At 39.2% G+C, this 20,763-nt stretch overlaps 3 protein-coding genes across 3 annotated transcripts; 1 reads left to right on the forward strand and 2 right to left on the reverse strand.

The window, feature by feature from the left end:
• Positions 1 to 5,723: 5,723 nt before the first annotated feature.
• LOC125205018 (uncharacterized) lies at positions 5,724 to 7,822 on the reverse strand. The gene is made up of 2 exons (XM_048103811.1): positions 7,324 to 7,822; positions 5,724 to 6,640 (listed from the first exon to the last, which is right to left on the reverse strand). The coding sequence occupies exons 1-2, from the start codon at positions 7,798 to 7,800 to the stop codon at positions 5,930 to 5,932; spliced, it is 1,188 nt and encodes a 395-aa protein (XP_047959768.1). The 5' UTR covers positions 7,801 to 7,822; the 3' UTR covers positions 5,724 to 5,929.
• Positions 7,823 to 9,222: 1,400 nt separating this feature from the next.
• Positions 9,223 to 12,301, forward strand: LOC125208062 (putative late blight resistance protein homolog R1B-16). The gene is made up of 2 exons (XM_048107611.2): positions 9,223 to 9,621; positions 9,713 to 12,301. Exons 1-2 carry the CDS (start codon positions 9,312 to 9,314, stop codon positions 11,989 to 11,991), a joined length of 2,589 nt encoding a protein of 862 aa, XP_047963568.1. The 5' UTR covers positions 9,223 to 9,311; the 3' UTR covers positions 11,992 to 12,301.
• A 4,764-nt stretch (positions 12,302 to 17,065) lies between these two features.
• On the reverse strand, positions 17,066 to 20,100 carry LOC125206540 (uncharacterized). Its single transcript, XM_089061519.1, has 4 exons — positions 20,070 to 20,100; positions 19,303 to 19,402; positions 17,698 to 18,254; positions 17,066 to 17,253 (listed from the first exon to the last, which is right to left on the reverse strand). Exons 1-4 carry the CDS (start codon positions 20,098 to 20,100, stop codon positions 17,066 to 17,068), a joined length of 876 nt encoding a protein of 291 aa, XP_088917645.1.
• Positions 20,101 to 20,763: the final 663 nt, after the last annotated feature.

The following is a 20,763-nucleotide window of genomic DNA, read 5'->3' on the forward strand; positions in this document are numbered from 1 at the left end:
ATTATTTGAATTGAGAAAATGTGATAGATCGAAATGAAACAGTTTACAACCACATTACATTATTACGAGTCAACCATGTCAAATAGGAAATTCAATAATTGATTGTTTTAAATTTCTTTCAACTTATTTTAGTTATATTTGGGCAAATTATTCACTCTGAAACTAAAAAAAAAATATAGTTAAATGCAATGTTTTAAAAATCGGATCGGCCGGCGAACCGGCGTCGTTACTGGTTCACTGGTTCAACCGGTTCATTGGTCGAACCACTGGTTGAACCGGAATATATAATAAACATATATATTATATAATATTAAATATATATAATAAAATATGTGAATAAAATATAAAAAAGGCCTTATAAAAATATCAAAAATAAAAGATTTGGGCCACAAATGCATTTAAAGTATTTTTCCACACATTGGCATGCATGCTCGTCAGCTTGCATCAAGAATTTACAATAAATATTGAGTTCAAAAATCAAAAAGACAAATAAATACATAAGCAATGGCCCACAACTTGGGAAGTGGGAAGCTTGGGAAGTGGAAGGGACGCCTAATCTAAATGCATAGCCCCACCACCCAAGTAAAATACTATTTTAATAAATAATTAAATATTTAAATGAGGTAAACCGGTTTCCGGTTAGCGGTTTAACCGGTTCAATCGGCCGGTTTTATCGATTCTGGGCTGGTCAACCTACAGACGATTTTTAGAGGCAAACCGGACCGGGCTGCCTTCCGGTTTGCGGTCGAACCGGTTGAACCGGCCGATCCGGTCCGATTTTTAAAACATTGGTTAAATGTATTATTGGAACATGTATAAGGGGAGTGTTATATTGTTAACTCAATGCTTAATTGCTAACTACAACTCAATAATAGCCATTAGATATTCAAATTAAAGGCCTAGATCATCTACCACAAAATGTCAATACGATCAACAAAAAACGTCAATAAGGTTATAGGATTAATTCCAATAAAAATCAATAGGGGTATTAATGTCAAGTTAGTTATAACTAACTTTTAAAAGAAATTCCAAAACTTTAAATTCATATAACATATATCAAATTAAATATAATTTTATAAGGATTCCAACGATATACTACATGCATATGTTCCAACGTCAAAATTTGAAAAAAAAAAATCTAGAATTTTCGTATTTTTCGTACACAGGTTAGTGTCAATGCAGCTAAGATAATATGTCAATATAAAGCATATACAATGTCAATCCTAAATTTGTGTTAACATTCTCAAAGCATGGTGTTGATATTTTCGAAACACTATATTGACATTTACATCAAAAACCCTAATTTGGTGTTTTTTTTTTATCTTTTTCGATTTAATTAATAAAAATGAAAATTACACGTGGCAAATTGTAGACCACACATTTTTTAAAATTATGTGGCCTTAAATTAGTTGTAGTTAGCAATTAAATGATGAGTTAGCAATTGATCACTCCCCTATATTGCTAACTCATAACTTAATTGATAACTACAACTAAATAATAATCATTAAATATTCAAATTAAGGGCTTATATCATTAATCCATAAATATCAATACGATCAACGAAAAACGTCAATAAGGCCATAGAATTAATTTCAAAAAATATCAATAGGGGTATTAATGTCAATTAACTACATGTTTAGTTATAACTAACTTTTAAAAGAAATCCCAAAACTTTAAATTCATATAACATATATCAAATTAAAGATAATTTCATAAGGATTCCAACGATATCATAAATGTATATGTTCCGACGTCAAAATTTAAAAAAAAAAAATCAAATTTTTTTAATTTTTTCGTACAAGCAGAAATGTCAACATACTATATAAAATATGTCAATATAATACATATAGAATGTCAATATAAGCAATGAGTTAACATTCTTAAAGCATTTTGTTGACATTCTCAAAGCATTGTGTTGATATATTCGGAACACTATATTTACATTTTCATCCAAAACTCTAATTTGGAGTTTTTTTTTTATCTTTTTCGATTTAAGTAATAAAAACGAAAATTACATGTGGCAAATTGCAAACTATACGTTTTCTAAAATTCTATGACCTTAAATTAGTTATAGTTAGCAATTAAATGATGAGTTAGCAATTGATCACTCCCCAGAATCATAAGAATCCTAATAGCTAGATCTTATACATTTTGTAAGTGGGTATATTTTGTTTTTTTTTTCTTTCAAAACGGCATATGTCAAATTGGTTGGTATCTTTGTTTTCTGGATTTTTACCATTTGACGAATATATCACTTGGAACCGTTATTGGGCCAAGAGATTGAAGTATAATGGGCCCTTATGTATATCTAATTATTTCATCTATGAGTTTCTAGTTGTTTCATGTATGAGTCAGAAATTTCTTGCAATCTCTTGGGTTTAATATTTAGTATTTTAAACTTCAATGTAATTAAAATCAAAAGTAACTGACCAGTTGTCTCATCCATTGAAGTGCCTATAAGTCAGCGCAGGAAATAGTCACTGGATCAGTCGGTGGATACTCTTGATAATTACTAAAAAAAAAAAAATAAGAGCACTCCCAATGGCGACGGCGATAATCCGGCGATTTTTCGCCGGATATCGCCGACTTATCGCCGGCCATTGGGAGGAGGTCGGCGATTTTTCGGCGAATTTCCTACCGATTTTACGCCAAACGGCGTTTTATCGCCGGATCATCGCCGGCCACTGTGGGGAGCTGTTCGGCAATAATCCGGCGATGATCAAATTTTTTTTTTTTTTTTTCCTTCAACGGTCATATTCTAAATTCCACCCCTATAAATATTTCATCCTCTTCCTCCATTCATCACCCACAAACTTCATTCACACAAATTTTCAATCTTTTTTCTCTCCATCTTTATTAAATGAGTTCTGATTCATCGTCTCGTGCTCAGTCCGACGAGGAAATATCACATTCTTCTTCCGAAGAAGAGGTACCTCCCGCTCCCACCGGATGGGATGTAGCGGGTTTCGCCAACAACCCAATCAACAACTATATCTCCCGCCGCATACAAAGCGAGATCGCTCGAATGCAGCAGCCACCCCCCCAACGGCCAATCCGCCGGCGGCGCCGATACATCCCTCGCAACCACACTGGTGCGCACGATCGGCTGTTCGCCGATTATTTCGCGGAGGAACCACGTTATCCGGCAGATGTATTTCGTCGCCGGTTCAGAATGCGCCGCTCCCTCTTCCTGCGCATTGTTAATGCGTTGTCCGCGCGTTACCCCGAGTTCCGGCTCCAGCGAGACGCAGCAGGGAAGCCCGGACTATCGCCCCTACAGAAATGCACTGTTGCCATCCGGCAGTTGGCATACGGAGGGTCCGCCGACATGTTCGATGAGTATCTGCAATGCGGCGAGACGACTGGCAACGAGTGCCTGAAGAATTTCTGTCAGGGCGTGCGAGAGATATTTGGGGAGCACTACCTTCGCTTGCCGGACGCAGCTGACTGCCAGTTCCTACTGGATTGGCACTGGAGGACCCACGGCTTTCCGGGGATGCTCGGCAGCATCGACTGTATGCACTGGCAGTGGAAGAACTGCCCAACCGCGTGGCGAGGCCAGTTCACTACCGGCTACAAAGGTACGCATCCCACCATCATTCTTGAAGCCGTTGCCGACCAACGGCTTTGGATTTGGCATGCTTATTTTGGTATAGCCGGGTCGAACAACGACCTAAATGTTCTCAATTCCTCGCCCCTTTTCAACGAGCGGATCAACGGGTTAGGCACCTCCATCGAATTCACGGCCAATGGCAATGTGCATAACATGGGGTACTACCTGGCTGACGGCATCTATCCGCAATGGCCCGTGTTTCTGAAGACGATCAGATGCCCACTCGGAGATAGAAGAAGGTATTTTGCCCGAACGCAAGAGTCTGCGCGCAAGGATGTGGAGAGGGCATTTGGGGTGCTCCAATCGCGATTTGCACTGGTAAAGGGCCCGACGCGCTTTTTCTACCAGGGGGATATTGCCGATATCATGTATGCGTGCATCATCATGCATAACATGATCATCGAAGATGAACACGAAGGCGTCCTCGACGTCACCAACGACCCAAGTGTTGCATCATCGAGTCACGGTGTCTCAACCGAGTCCGCCCGCCAGGGTGTACCGCACAACGAACATGAACGGTTCCAGGCGTTCATGGACATACACCAGAAGGAGGCCCATCAAGCACTACAACACGATATCATCGAAGAATTGTGGGCAAATAGAAACCGCGCCCACCGCCCTTGAATTTTTTTTTCTTTGAATTTTTTTTTTGATTTTTTTTATCCATTCGTGTACTTTTTTTTTTTATTTTCTTCGTTGTAATGTGTACCCGTGTTTAATACAACGAACTTTATTTGTTGATGTGTACTATTATTTGTTTTATCTTATAAATTAAATAAGCTAGCTTATTATATATAAAAATAAAACAATTAAATTAGTGATGATGTAAAAATGAAATGTTGAGTTAGGGAGAAACCATTGCAGAAGTTGGCTAAAAGTTGGCTAAAAACTGGGGATAAATTTTGGTGCTGATGTGGCGCTGATGTGGCAGGAGTTAGGGAGAAATAAGGGAGAAATAAGAGAGACCATTGGGAGTGCTCTAAAATCACAAGTCACGTATATTTCGAAGGAAAAAAAAAAACTACTTTTCCAATGCAGCCAAAAAGTTTTTCATACCAAAATTTTTGAAGCCTGATAATTATCAACCTCAAATCCTTTGGGCCCTAATTGGTACTTTATACTGTTAATGAACAATGTGGGCTCATCATATACCAATTCTCAACTTTTAAAATTGGATAGTTTTTTCAGGGCCGTTCGGTCTAGGAGATTGAATTGTATAGATTTAATGAACCGACAACCACCACCACTGCCAACAATCACCTCTTCCATTACCATATGCATTCGGTTCGAACCTCTGTATTGTGTCTGTCCGCACCAGGGACCCATATCCTAATATATTGATAAAATCTAAACCTAATTAAACTTGAAATATATCCATTGTCTCCATTGTCGATGAGTAAGATTGATTGTTGATTATTTGGAACATGTTTGCACTATACATACAAGGCAAAGTCAGTGGGTTTGGTAATAGTGATGCCTTACTAAAATATGGAGTGACATGAACAAATCAAATTTGCAAATTTAGAATATGCAACTTGTCAAATTGGAGTTGATAACATAGAATATGCAACTTCTCAAAATAGAATATGAAAAATGTCAATATAGAATATTCAACTTGAGGTCTAAAGCTAACAACCATGATTTTGTTCAAAACAAACACAATTTTAAACTTTCTTTAACTATAATTGGCATACGTAGTGATGATTAGTTTCAATTAGTTAGTTGTCAAGTTGATGGTAGAGTGTACAACAAGCCCAACCAATCAGCCTGTTATTCGATTATATGATAATATATTCATATGCGGTGGCATATTAAATAATTTATTCTTGTCTTACATATTAGTTTCGATTTAAAATAATTTCTCATTTGTATATGTAATCATATACTCTCTCCGTCCCAATAAATATGAAACATTTGGTTTTCGGCACGGGATTGGATTTTATAAAGTGTTGTTTTGTGAGTTGATGAAGAGAGAGTAAAGTAGGTGGGAGTGCGAAACGTTTCATTTTTAATGGGACAATCTAAAAAGGAAAACGTTGTATTTCTAATGGGACAGAGGGAGTATTACGGATACAAATTTTTTTAAAAAAAAATTAGCTAAAACAAAGTATAAAAAAAGTTTTTTGTTTGTATATTATATGTGCAATGTGTGTGCAAAATGCCCAATTTTATAACATTTAGTGTAATTTTATCAAAATATAAAATAATAAGGAATAAAAAACAATAACAATAGAAAATGGATGGAAGGAACTGCATTCCCTCCTACATTTCCGTCGTACCCAGAATGACTGCCCTGGCGAAATGGGCCTCCTATTGTCAGGGTAAACTGTTAACGGATTCGTCCTCGTAACGTTTCACCCATGACGGAAATTTGATCCCGGAGAACCTCAATTTCTGGTAAAGATGCCGGAAAGCGTTGACGAGGAGCAGAAACGACATCAGCCCGACCCACGCAAAGATGGCTATTTGGATCACGCTGCTGAGCGAGTCCTTATGAATCACAGGAGTCGCCACCATGATCGAAGCTCCGTAGGTGACTCCGACGGCGGTGACGGAGACCCACATGATGAGCAAAAGGGCCCACATGAAGAATCTGTACTTGAAGGGCAAGCCAATGATGAGCAGCAATATGATGCTGAGTGACGTCACAAACGCCACCGTGTTGGAGCGAATGAAGTTGCGGTAGATGCGCGGGTCTTTGTAGGCCATCACGGCCTCCCCGGCCCTGTGGTCGGCCGTGTTGTCCTGCCACACGCCGCCGGTGGGGCTGACGGCGGCCTGGAACGCCATGGTGGAGATCAGGACCGCCACCACCATGATGGAGTCGCGCTTCTTGGTCAGCCACTCGGCCGGTGGGATTTGGGAGGAGTGGGCGGATTGGGACCGGAGCAACTCTTTGATTTCGTCGGTTTCGTGGTCGGATCCGGAGTAGGAGATGTGTTGCCTCAGGATTTTTGATGGCGATTCGCCTTTGGAGTTCTTTGATTTCTTGTCGATCTTGGTGAATTTGGTCAAGTATCGAATCATCTAAGAATTTGAGAATATAGAAAATGTGATTAAAGTATTGTTAATAAAAGAAAGCCGATTAATTAATATTGGGGGACTCTAAAAATGACAAAATGAATTATTTTTAAGGGATAAAGGGAGATTAGTATATGGAGTAATCATATTATGCTTTAGTTAATTTTTAAAAAACCAAGATAAAGAAAAAAAGGTATATTGTTAGAATATTCATGAATGTTTATTAAATTCTGGTACGACATCAACTTTGAAAATCAACATTAAAAACAATGAATTCTAATTTTTTTTATCAATTGCCCCATAACAAAAATCCCAATACTCTATTTGTGATATGTGTCAATTTGGCGGACACGCATTTCAAATTGATGATATAGTTGAATTATTTACTAAATGTGAGAAACACAATCAAATTCATAGATGGTGTGGTCCTCTTTGAATTTTTCATATGCCACATTAAATACAAGTTCATTAAAATTAAACCAACAGGAAAATTGAAAAAAAAAATCATTAAATTCACAATTTTTACAACTAATTTTTAAAATTACTGACCAAAATTTATGATTTTTTCAATCAGTCTACCCTATAATCAAAATCTATATGAATATAACATAATGAAAATAAATAAGATGAATAAAATATCTCAACTAATAAAAATATAGATTTTCCATAGAAAAACAGAGTGGTCTCACCTCAACTTGTTTGTATCTAACTGCCAAATGCAAGACTGTCTCTCCAGCATCATCCTCTGCACACACAAACCCACCCAACATACTCACCAAAACACTCAACGCTTCGACCCGACGATGTTTCACGCACAAGTGCAGCACGGTCTCTCCTCGGTCCAACCGCTCCATCGCAGCAAAGCGATCCTTCTCCACAAGCAGTCTCAGAACCTCCTCGCGCCCGTTCGCAGCCGCCACATGGATAGGGTTCATGCCGTTATGGTCACGTGACCAGCACATGTCCGGGGCCTTTTCAACCAAAATAGACGCTATGTCCACGTACCCTCCAGCTGCTGCCACGTGTAAGAGGGTTTCCTTAGTGGAATTAGCAAATGATGCTTTTTTGAGAAGAAATGGATCATTTTGAAGAAGGTTTTTGATTGTTGTTGTGTTCCCTTCTGCTGCAGCATCATATAGTTTCTTCTCAGCTGATTCTATTTCCATTTAGAAGGGGAAAACTAATTACTTGTGGACTGTGGTTTAATTATTTTGGATCTATATATAGTGATTTTATGGGAATCAATTTGTTTAGAGAGTTGTTACATGTGTTAATTTAATTAACAATGTGATAGTGATTTTATGGGGTTCAATTTGTTTAGAGTTGTTACGTGTTAATTTAATTAACAATGTGACACCACTTTAATTGGTTCTTTCTTGACTATGTAACTAAATTGATCAACTAGTGTAATATATGAACATGCATGAGCTAATTAAAATATTAGGCTATTCTTTTATTTAATATATATTGACTTCCAACATCCATCCACTATCAAACTAAAGTCTATTTCAGACACTTTTAAGTCTTTACTCAACTAATTATATATAAACGCCGCCAGACACTAGCTATTACATATAGCATTTAATAAATAATTTTGAACCTGCTACTTTAACATGTGGTAGGTAGCTAAGTTAAAAGCACCATGATTATTGTTAATTTTAACTTTTGAAACTAAGAAATAAGGTAGAATCTTCTTTCTGGTCAACCTTAGTAACATGTGGTCTTTTTTTAAGTGTTGCATTTTGTAAGTGGGTTTATTTTAAAAAAATAAATAAAAGGGCATATATCAATTTGGGCCCTTATTGGGCTGTATTTCACCTAGCTAGCCCATTGGCGTGCTTCACGTATAACAAATCTTTTGGGTTCTTGTTGAGCCGAGAGATTAATAATTGAAGGGCTCTTAACCTGTGAGCTTGTGCATTTTACTATAAAAACTTGTGTGCTTTTCGATTATCTAACGTCATAGGGCTTTTGGATAAATAGATTACTATTTTTGGGCTGATTAGCCCATAAATAAAAAATGGGGCTTTCATGGTCCAAGTCCGTAATTCCACATAGAATTAAACGAGAAAAATGTGATAGATCGAAATGAAACAGTCGCTCTCACGATATGTTAGTATTTGCTTTCACTCAATCACTACCTGTTTAATTTAGTACATAGTGTAGATTGTCATAGTGAATATTATGTATTTGTTCTTGCTACAAGTATACCTCGTCTCTCTAATTTATGTATCAGGCTATCAGTATAAGGTCTTCGATGTGTACTAGTAAATTACAGAGTATTTGTATGATTTGAGAAAGTTAAGTTAATTCATTCATGTTTTGATTCAAATTTCGATGTCACATCACATGCACGAAAGTCAAATCTAAGTAGTTCTTATTTTAATAAGTACTATAACATGACATACGCTAGCTGGCTTTAGAAATTTGAACAAGCATCACATGAATGAAATTATAGAATATGTAACATGCCAGATTGTCAGTTAATTACTAGTAAATGAACATTTTTTTATGCTAAGATACTAATTAGACAACTTTTAACGTGATGTTTAAAGCTAACAACCATGATTAGTTTTTTACAAGTCTACAACATTATTCATCATAAACTAGTTTTGCTTCTTTCCTTTGCAAACATAGTCTTCTGAGAAACCACCTGTGTGAATCGAGATTGAGTGAAATGGCAGCCTTTGGAGCTCTAGTTTCTGTTATGCATATTATTGATCAAATCCAAACACATCCATGCCCTCCTATTTCCATTGACCAAATACAGGTTGAATGTCTCACTAAAGTAATTACTTCCTTGCAAAAATTTCTTGAAAGTTATTCTCCCCACAGTGGCTACACTAAAGAAGAAGATGTCTGGGAGAGTCGCATTGCTGAAACGGCTTACGATGCTGAAGATGTGATCGAGTCCTACATTGTCGATCAAATTCATGCTCGATCAGAAACTGATGTAGAAAACATAAGCTCGGCTGAATTCTATCAAGGTCTTGTTGATTGCTTAAAGAAAGCCTTATATATATATTCATGATTTTTGTTTTCATATAAATTCCTAATCAAGTCATTGGTTTTGAACAGGTCTGGAGAAGGTGATAGAAAACATGAATTTGATCAAGAGTGAGATTGAAGAAAAGATGGTTATAGTTCAAGATCAACCGAACATCATGAAGTCTGTGAGTACTGCTGCTGCTGCAGGCTCGTCTAGATCTGCTTCCACTACTGCTAATGACGTTGCAATGGTTGGTTTTGATGAAGTCTTGGATCAAATGCTGGACAAGATCACTGGAGGGGGACAAGATCGCCAAATTCTCCCGATTGTTGGAATGGGTGGGATAGGTAAGACCACTCTTGCTCGGAATATCTATGTAAGTCCACTTGTCCAGGAGTCTTTTGATGTTTTTGCATGGACTACAATTTCTCAAGAGTATAATGCAAAAGAAATTCTTAGACAAGTTCATGATCAAGTAGTCAAGGGGAAGGGGGATGGTTTAAGTGAATATGAGTTAGGAGATTATTTGTACAAGTATTTGTTTGGAAGGAAGTATTTTATTGTAATGGATGATATGTGGAACATAGAGGCATGGGATCGAGTTAGGAGCTTCTTCCCGGATAATAGAAACGGGAGTAGAATTGTAGTGACAACAAGGCTATCAAACTTGGCATCTCAATTTAACTATTCCAATGGTCTTGATTTGAATTTTTTGGATGAGAACACTAGTTGGGAACTATTTTGCAAAATTGTGTTCGGGGAAGAAACTTGCCCTCTTGAGTTGGAGGACGTTGGGAAAAAAATTGTGCAAGGTTGTAAGGGACTTCCACTGTCAATTGCTGTGATAGGGGGGCTTATAGCAAAACCTGTACGAACAAAAGAAAGTTGGGGATCTTTTGAAAAAAATTTAAGTTCAATTGTAAATTTGAAGGATGACGAAAATTGCTTGCAGGTATTATACATGAGTTATAATAATTTGCCAGTTCATCTAAAACCATGTTTTCTCTATTTCGGAAGATATGGTGAAGATGAAGTGATTCGAGTATCTGAACTCATCCTATATTTGGATGCTGAGGGATTCATAAAACCAATTAATGGGAAAAGTTTGGAAGAGGTAGCAGAAAAGTACGTAGAGGAACTTGTTGATGGAAATCTTCTTATAGTTGAAAAGCGCAGGCATTGTGGGAAACTAAAATCATTGAAAATGCATGACCTGTTGAGGGATGTGTGTTTGAGAGAAGCTCGAAAATTGAAGTTTCTATATGTGGTTGAAACGAAGAGTGATCCAAAAGGCATATATCTTTATCGCCGTATTGTAGACAGGTTAAATAAATGGGAATCTCCAATTCAATCTCTGAAATCCACAGCACCTGTCCGTTCATTCTTTGGGCGTTGGTCAAATAACTTTGGGTTGTTGAGGGTATCCGAGTTTGAAGTAGAAGATTGGGAAGAATATGAGAAGACGTCTGTTAAGCGAGTTAACTCGCGTCTTCTTTTAATTTCTTCTCCTTGTGGTTATTTCGGTAACTATTCTCCCGTTTCTTATCTCTGGAATTTGCAGACAATGATTATACATTGCAAGTTTTGTGTTTTCGATATTTGGAAGATGCCTCAAGTTAGGCATGTCAGAGTCTCCTACTGGCCCGAGAGTGGTACAATTTCTGTCCCCGATCCTCTCAGTGACGATGAGGATATGGAAAACCTACAGTCACTTCACACTGTGGACAACTTCAAGTTCAGTGCGGGGGTGCTTAAGAGAATCCTCAATATCAAAATATTGAAGTTGCGCTATCAAGACATCACAGGAATAGAAGGAGAATATTACCAACTCAACAGTATTTGTTGCCTCCACAAGCTCGAATATCTTGGCCTTATGTGTACCAGAAGCTACAGGCATTGGGTGCGAGAAATGAGCTTTCCAGATTCGCTCAAGAAGTTGACATTGCAATGTACCTATCTTCATTGGAAAGACATGAAGACAAAAATAGGTTCGTTGCCCCATCTTCAAGTTCTCAAGTTGAGACAAGGTTCCTTTATTGGGTCTGAGTGGGAGACATTGGAAGACCAATTCTTGAATCTCAAGTTCCTGCTGATTGAAAGATTGGATCTAGAGTGTTGGATCACTGAAAGCGTCCACTTTCCATGCCTTGAGCACCTTCATCTTCGCTATGTAGAAAGGTTGAGGGAAATTCCTTCATGCATCGGAGACATACCAACACTTCACTCAATTAAGTTGTTATGTTGTAGTAATTCTGTGGTGGATTCAGCTCGGAAAATTATAGAGGAGCAAGAGGAACTCGGCAATGAAGACCTTCAAATATCGACCTTCGAATATTCCAGGGTAATAGTTCCAACGTCTTGTCCTTGATGATTATTTTACTAAGCTTTTTTACTTTGATGAGAGTTCTCAATGAATGTGTCTTGCTACATAAATGAAGTGTTGGAAAGAATCAATTAAAAGGAGAAGAAGATTGGTGGAGATCACGGATGATTGATTGAGATCACGAAATTAAGGGAATTGATATATTTTCCTTTTAGTATCTAGGGCAAATCTTGTCAAGTATATACCATTTTCTAGCCTATAAAATGGCAGTGTATATTATAATGAAAGGCAGACAAGTTGAATGAATAAACACAGATCTTTCAACATGGTATCAGAGCAAAGGCTCATAACAAAATCATCATAGCCCTTATACCTGTCCCGACCTTGAAGGCGGACCTTTCCCGACCTAGAAGGCGGCGAATTCCAACCTGCGAAAATGTCGGACGACGAGGAGAAACCAAACATGGAGGATGCACGATTAAAGATGAGGAGACCCGATACACCACAGCAACGCCCAAATCACCAGCCACCACCATCAAGAACCACCACACAACCGCCCAACCGCCGCGAATTCAAACTCGACAAATCAAAGATGTGGTGCTCACACTGCGGAAAGAACAAGCATACAAGAGAAACATGCTTCCTCCTAATCGGATTTCCGGAGTGGTGGGACGGGAATCAAAAGGATAAAGCCCGACTTGCAATCGGAGTTGAGGACGGAGGCGGGCTGTTCCCGCAAGGAGCGGGCAACCGGGAGGTCGCCGTCTCCCGTGGAAGAGTAGGGGACGCCGGCCAGCAGCAAGGTGGAGGCGGCAGGACTGGTGAGACGGCCGGAATTGGAGAAACGGCATTTACAGATAGAAAAGGGGGAGGCGCATCAAGTGGAGGTCTCGGATTGGGGTTGAAAAACCTTGATCCCCAATTTAAATTGCTCCCTAGTCCTTTTAAAATTAATGATGCTAGAAAAATACCCCACTGCATGAATAGTATTCAATTAGGTCCCCTAAATTCCAAGTGTGTGCAATTAGGTCCCCAGAACAAGAAAATTCCAAATAGGGTCCCTAAAATTGCTGAAAACTCTATTTTAAGTCCGAATCATTTTGCACCTTTGGATAATCTCCCAATTGTGTGTGTCGCCCAAAGTAAGAGTGATTCTAAGGAGAAAGGGTGGATTTTTGATTGTGGGGCGACTGATACTATGTCTTATGATAAAAATGATTTTTCTGAATTTGATGAAGCTACAAAAAGCCACATACAAACCGCGGATGGGGAATTGACTATTGTGAGTGAGAGTGGAACCATTGAGATTTCCCCAACCTTAAAGCTCAAAAATTGCCTCTATGTGCCTAAATTGTCCCATAAACTCATGTCTATTAGCCATGTGACGAAAGAATTGAACTGTACGTTACTGATGCATCCAAACTTCTGTGTACTACAGGATATCAGGACGAGGAGGATAATTGGGCGTGGCACTGAGCGTCAAGGCCTCTATTACGTGGATGAGATTTCTCAACAAGGTGGCACCGCGATGCTTGCTCACGGATCTGCCAATCGGGAAGCTTGGCTGTGGCACCGCAGACTGGGGCATCCATCCTCGGGTTATTTAAAATTGCTTTTTCCAAAGTTTTCTCAGTTTAAAGATATTACTTGCGAATCTTGTGTTTTAGCAAAGAGCCACAGACAATCGGATAGATCAAGTGATACTCGTGTTAAGACTCTTTTTTCTCTAGTGCATGCTGATGTTTGGGGTCCTGCTCCTATTATTGGTGATCATGGTTTTAAATATTTTCTTATCTTTGTAGATGATTGCACTAGATTGACTTGGGTATATTTTTTGAAAAATAAATCAGAGGTTATTGAAAAATTTACTCTTTTTTTTACAATGATTAAGACACAATTCCAAACCACTGTTAAAATCCTTAGATCTGATAATGGAAGAGAATTTGTCAATACGGAAATGACCCAGTTTTTTAAGAGGAAAGGGTTAGTCCATCAAACCACTTGTCCATACACTCCTGAACAAAATGGGGTAGCTGAGCGTAAGAATAGGATAATCCTAGAAGTCACAAGAGCCCTTTTCTTTGACTCCAATGTTCCTAGGTTTCTATGGCCCGAAGCCGTTGCTACTGCTGTTTACCTGATTAATCGACTGCCAACAAAAATATTGGGTATGAACACTCCTCTACAGACTCTTTCATCCTTAACTGATATTCCTACACCTCTCATTCTTCCGCTCAAAATTTTTGGTTGCTCAGTTTATGTACATGTGCCAAAACATGAAAGGGGAAAATTTTCTGCATGTGCATTAAAATGTGTGTTCTTGGGTTATGGGATAAATCAGAAAGGCTATCGATGCTATCATCCGGGGTCTAGGAAAATTATAACAACGATGAATTGTAATTTCCTTGAAAGTGAATTCTTTTACACCAAACCTCGGGGTCAGGGGGAGAGTACTGTTCATGTTCAGGGGGAGTGTGAAATAATTCGACCCCTCAGTGTGTCTGTGCCATATCCAAAGCCCTCGGTCGCGGAACTAACAAAGCAAGCTAGTGTCACTGCCGAGCCAGTCATGTCTGCTGTAGAGCCTCCCCAAACGCCTACGCCTGAATCTCCTCCTCCAGTGATATCCGAGGTAATTCCTGAAACTATCTCAGATAGTACAGTTATTACCCCTGACGAGTCTGGTGTAGATGAGAATGAGAATGCAGCAATTGATGGGGATACTGGCCGTTATATACTCCCCTCAAGGATTACTCGTGGCATTCCGGCCAAAAGATATAGCCCTGAGAGGATTAGCAAAGCCAGATATTCTATGGCGAACCTGGACAAGGCCAACTTAACGAAGATGGCTAGGGCATTTGAAGCAGCCCTGTATGAGGAGGAGGAAATTCCATACACAGCTGAGGAGGCCATGAAAATTCCAAAATGGAGGGAAACAATGCTGGTAGAGATGCGGGCCCTAATGAAGAACAACACATGGGAAGTTTGTCTGAAACCTGATGGAGTTCGAACAGTGGGATGCAGGTGGGTTTTCACCATCAAATGAAGACCAGATGGATCGATTGAAAGGTACAAGGCGAGACTAGTAGCCAAAGGTTACACACAGACCTATGGAGTTGACTATGCAGAGACCTTCTCACCTGTTGCCAAGATGAGTACTATTCGAGTGTTACTCTCGATAGCTGCGACCAGGGAGTGGCCGCTCCATCAGTTCGACGTGACTAATGCTTTCTTACATGGGGAACTTAAGAAACCAATCTATATGGAAGCACCTCCTGGATTTGCGGGGGAATTCAAAAGAGGGAAGATTTGCAAGCTGAAACGAACACTGTATGGGCTGAAACAGTCGCCTAGAGCTTGGTTTGGAAGATTTACAGAGGTGATGAAGAAGTACGGGTACAAACCAAGCAATTCTGATCACACACTGTTTCTAAAGAAGAGGGAAGGAAAGATCACATGCCTAATCATTTATGTAGACGATATGATCCTCACTGGTGATGACGAAGAGGAGATGGATCAGCTGAAGAAGAATTTATTTACAGAATTTGAAATGAAGGACTTGGGATTGCTGAAGTATTTTTTGGGTATAGAAGTGCTGAGATCGAAAAAAGGGATCTTCATCAGTCAGAGGAAGTATGTTCTTGAATTACTTACAGAAATAGGACTATTGGACTGCAAGCCAGCCGACACTCCTATGGTTCAGAATCACGGTCTGCAAATAGTAGAAGGAGCTGAAGCTACCCACCGCACTCGATATCAACGTTTGGTTGGGAAATTGATATACCTATCCCACACAAGACCCGACATAGCTTATGCAGTTGGAGTAGTCAGTCAGTTCATGCATGCACCTCAAGTAGCTCATTGGAAAGCAGCACTGAGGATTGTTCGATATCTAAAGGGGACAGCAGGCCATGGAATTCTGTTTGAGAATCATGGACATTTGGAGATTCATGGGTTTACAGATGCTGATTGGGCGGGAAATCCAAATGACAGAAAATCGACTGCAGGATATTTCACCTTTGTAGGGGGAAATCTTGTCACATGGCGAAGCAAGAAGCAAAGGGTGGTAGCACTGTCGAGCGCTGAAGCAGAATTCCGAGGAATCAAGAGTGGATTGACAGAAATTCTATGGTTGAAGAAGTTGATGACTGAGCTGGAGTTGAACTCACAGAAATCATGTAGACTGTTCTGTGATAACAAGGCGGCGATCAGCATATCTGAGAATCCAGTCCAGCATGATCGTACTAAACACGTTGAGGTGGATCGACATTTTATCAAGGACAACATAGAATCCAAGATAGTAGAACTTCCTTTGTTAGATCTGAAGATCAGTTGGCAGATATTCTCACAAAGGTTGTTGATGCTAGAAGCTTTCATAAGGCATTGGGCAAGTTAAGAATGGGTAATCTCATTACTTAACTTGAGGGGGAGTGTTGGAAAGAATCAATTAAAAGGAAAAGAAGATTGGTGGAGATCACGGATGATTGATTGAGATCACGAAATTAAGGGAATTGATATATTTTCCTTTTAGTATCTAGGGCAAATCTTGCCAAGTATATACCATTTTCTAGCCTATAAAATGGCAGTGTATATTATAATGAAAGACAGACAAGTTGAATGAATAAACACAGATCTTTCAACATGAAGCGCAAGTTGAACTGATGCGGACATACCATCAGCCACCCATTCTCCAAGCCCAAGTACAGCAACAGGGACCCATCACAGATGCCCGCCCACCTCAGCCTCGACAAGCCCGTCCATGCCCGTCCACTATCTGCAACTACAAACCAACCTATTTTTAATTATGTCTATCCTAAATATTTCTATCTGATTATATTTTTCCAAATTCCTTATTCTTCCAATTCATTTTTCTCAAACATAATTATATTAAATTTTTTAAAAAAAACTTCAGAATTATACAGTATTTGATGTAATTCTAAAATCATAAAACAATTATACTATATATTAACCACAAATGAAAACAGAAGATCTTTTAAATATTTTGCATAAAATAATTAATATACACGGTTTTTTTTAATAAATACATAAAAATAAATTCCCACCTAGTTTCATCTAGATTTATTAAATATCGAGCCTAGCCCAGCCCAACCAGCTTCAATCATGATCCTAAGTCAACTCTGGCCTCAAGTTGACCGGGACTAACTGGGCTTGGGCCGGGTTGTGATAAAGACAATCTCACCCATTTGACAACTCTAGTTCCCGGAAACAGAAATTTATGTCCGGCATTCCTCAATCTGCGATAAAGTTGGCGGATAATGTTGGCAACGAGCAAAACTGTCATCAGACTTGTTAGTGAAGTTGTGGAAAATGAACATGCAGCTGAATGCATAAAGAACAATGAAGTGAAGCATTGTGGATCCTTAACTGAATGTGCTGAGTCATCAAGTGAGGATCAAGCTGGTGCACCTAAGACCAAAAGCAGAGGATCCATGTCTGAGTCTACACTGATGAATGAGGCTCCAGCTGTGATGAAGGACCACTCCTTGAGTTGGAGAGACGTGGCAGCTAAAGCTGGAAAGATGCCAAATTGAACTTGGATAGAGTTTTGTTACCAGCATCTTTTAGGGTTATGAATGGTTGCTTTCTAGAACCTTCACTTGATGTTATATATATTGTGATACAATGTATTCTCGTTGGTTTTGATATATGAAGAAAGCTTACTACTTTGAGCAAATGTGCTTTGTTATCTTTATTTCTCTAGCTATGCATTTGGGTCTTTTTCATTAAGACCGACCCAGGCAGCGATCGCAAGCTGGATTCTGAGGGATTCCTTCTGGGCATGAGGAGCTGCTACCATGATTGAAATTCCATAGGTGACTCCGACGGTGGTGACGGAGACCCACATGAAGAATTTGTACTTGAAGGGTAAGCCAATGATGAGCAGCAGTATGACGCTGAGTGACGTCACAAATGCCACCGTGTTGGAGCGTATGAAGTTGCGGTAACTGCGAGGGTCTTTGTAGGCCATCACGGCCTCCCCGGCCCTGTGGGCAGGAGTGTCCTCCTGCCACACTTTGCCGGGGCTGACAACGGCCTGGAACGCCATGGTGGCGCACAGGATCGCCACCACCATGATGGAGTCGCGCTTCTTCGTCAGCCACTCGAACCGTGGGGTTTGAGAGGAGTGGCCGGATCCACTCCGGAGCAACTGTTTGATTTCGTCCGTTTCGTGGTCGGATCCGGAATAGGAGATGCGTTGCTTCAGGATTTTTATTGGAGTTTCCCATTTCGAATTCTTTGATTTCTTGTCGATCTTGGTGTCTTTAGCCAAGTATCGAATAATCTGCCAACAAATAACCAAAATTGGTGTTGAACATTAATCAAAGACACATTTTGTACATAGGGATATTTGATAATAAAAATACTGAAATTTTGATGATAATAGGACATACTAGGATTTGCTCAAACATCATAATTAAATGACATAATGAAATTTGTTTGAACTTTATGGTTTAAATATTCCAATTCTAGTAATAGATATATAAATCATACCATCATAATGTTGAAGAATTATGAAGTTTGAACATTTTACTATGGTCCAATGGGAAGATGATCAAAACAAGTATGTATCTAAATCAAGAAATGCAACCTAAATTTTGGCCCTAGGATTTGATAATCTAATGATCAATAATTAACCAAATTAAAATACGGAAGGTCATGATTAAGCAGTTTTAGGTCATGTTATAATATTTGAGTTTCATATTAAGATCATTTTGGACCATCCTTTGTTAGAATGACCTACAAATAAACTAACAATGACCTACGAATGTCCTATGCATGATATTGAAGAGTGTTTCTGTATTTAAATTTAGTTTTGCATTGATTAAAACCCTTGTTCAACATAATTATCTTTAATTGATTAAAGACACTCTTTTAGATGATTTTCATTATGTTATACGTGGAATTATAGTGATACTAATAAAGTTTGATAGTCATTCTCTAAATACATTTGATAAAATCTCATTCCTATCAATGGTTTACACGACTAGATACAAAGATTATCTAAAGTGTTGATACATGAAAGACGATCTTTTCACTTCAATTGATGACATAATATTAGTACACTTCCGATTTATCAATCGTATATGAATTTATGTGAGTAATTTATGTGAATCATATATTTGAGTACAACAATGAATATTCAACGCATAATATGAGAAGCTAAAATTTATAATCACCAACTTGTGGAGATATTAAAAGGCTATCATACAATAAGCGAACGAAAATTTGTTAATAACTAAGAAAAAGGATTTGATGCTAAAAATTGCAAATATTGAAACAAATTAAAAAAACTAAAAATTATAACAAAGAATAGGAAAAAAGGTGTGACCTCAAAGCTGTTTGTATCTAACAGCCAAATGCAAAACAGTCTCTCCAGCATCATCCTCTGCACACACAAACTCACCTAGCTTACTCACCAAAACCCTGTTGGAATCTATGTCAGTCAATAGATTTTGACCAATTATAATTTCAACGAGACATTTAATTTTGTGAAATTAAATGATATAGCGTCGATCTACGTTCGGAGTAGATGACCATGGTATATTCACTTTCTCAAATCCGATTCCCGGTGAGTGAGAAATAATGGATTAAAGTTGTGCAAGATTGCAAACTTAAATGAGCTATGAGAGAAGCTTAGGGAATAATTAAGAGAGTTAATTATCCCACATTGGAAGTTACAACCTTATTAAACTAGTATTCAATAAGAAGGATTATTACATGTAATAATTATGGTGGACTAAGATGGGCTATAAGAGCACACACGCGCGCCGCCCGCCTCGCCTCGTGCCCTTGTCCTTTGGGCTGTTCTTTGGGCCTGGTCGTGGGCTTGGTGCTTGGGCTCGACCCAAGGCTAGTGGGTCTAATTCTTTTTAAACCACCACCGTTTCCACGTCAGCGAGTCAAGCGGGATGGCACCTCGTCAGTATGACGCGGGAAGCCAACGTGGCTGACACGTAATAGTCCACGTCATGATCGAATCTAGAAGCATCTAGATTCAACCTCTCTAGCTCTGAGCTTGTAACGCCCGACCGTTACAGCTCGTAACCGACGACCGTTATGGTCTAGCATGGATGACAGCCATCAAGCCAACGAAGAAGCACATGCAATGGAAATCGAAGACGACAAGTACATCCAGGAAAGAAAGAGAAAGGGGAAGGCCCCTGCCAAGAAGAAGCAAGCCGTAAAGAAACAGCGCACTGCCAATGCCAGCATAGTGATCAGAGAGCCGAAAGAAAGAAGGAGGTTAAGTGACAGCGACTACACTTCCAGCGAAGAGTTTGACTCCAAAAGTGATATCTCTCTAGAGGGGGAAGAGTACCATGAGCAGCAGCTCCCCGACAACCACCAAGAACTAGTCCACCCTCCGGTAGAGAGGATAGTGTACCGACGGTGGAGGGTAGAGCTCACCGATGAGCTAGCAGAGGAAAATAGACAATCACGGGCAGAGATGGCAAAGCTGACAACCCTGATGGAGAGCATACTAAAGGAATTAGCGAGAGGAAAGAAAAGCACTGGAGCTAGAACAAGTGGACATGGAGGGCAGAACGATGAACCAACCAAACCTGAGGTAGAAGAAGGTGATGAAGAAGAGGAGGCAGATGACAACTAACCGGAATCTACTGAAGAGGAACCAAAGGAACCACCTGCACAGACCCCTACACCAAGGAGGAGCAGGAGGAACGTCTGATCGACCCTCCCCCCAAACTGACCAGTTAGTTTCTTTTTAATTTTTAGTTTTCTTTTATTTCCGTTTTCTTACTTTTGTTAAATAGGTAGAATTATTTGTATTTAAGG

Source organism: Salvia hispanica, chromosome 6, assembly GCF_029641045.1.
Source record: "Salvia hispanica isolate PSC_SH4W2 chromosome 6, Shi_PSC_v1, whole genome shotgun sequence".
Taxonomy (NCBI): Eukaryota; Viridiplantae; Streptophyta; class Magnoliopsida; order Lamiales; family Lamiaceae; genus Salvia; species Salvia hispanica.

What these genes read in the sequence shown, in the direction of transcription:
- LOC125208062 (XM_048107611.2), top strand. Translation starts at nt 9,312, where the DNA reads ATGGCAGCCTTTGGAGCTCTAGTTTCTGTTATGCATATTATTGATCAA. An exon ending in CTCGGCTGAATTCTATCAAG is followed by an intron (nt 9,622 to 9,712) that starts GTCTTGTTGATT and finishes GGTTTTGAACAG; the next exon opens with GTCTGGAGAAGGTGATAGAA.
- LOC125205018 (XM_048103811.1), bottom strand. Translation starts at nt 7,800, where the DNA reads ATGGAAATAGAATCAGCTGAGAAGAAACTATATGATGCTGCAGCAGAA. An exon ending in TTAGATACAAACAAGTTGAG is followed by an intron (nt 6,641 to 7,323) that starts GTGAGACCACTC and finishes TCAAATTCTTAG; the next exon opens with ATGATTCGATACTTGACCAA.
- LOC125206540 (XM_089061519.1), bottom strand. Translation starts at nt 20,100, where the DNA reads ATGTACTTGTCGTCTTCGATTTCCATTGCAT. An exon ending in GCTGTTAGATACAAACAGCT is followed by an intron (nt 18,255 to 19,302) that starts TTGAGGTCACAC and finishes GGTTATTTGTTG; the next exon opens with GCAGATTATTCGATACTTGG. An exon ending in TGCGATCGCTGCCTGGGTCG is followed by an intron (nt 17,254 to 17,697) that starts GTCTTAATGAAA and finishes CTTCACTAACAA; the next exon opens with GTCTGATGACAGTTTTGCTC.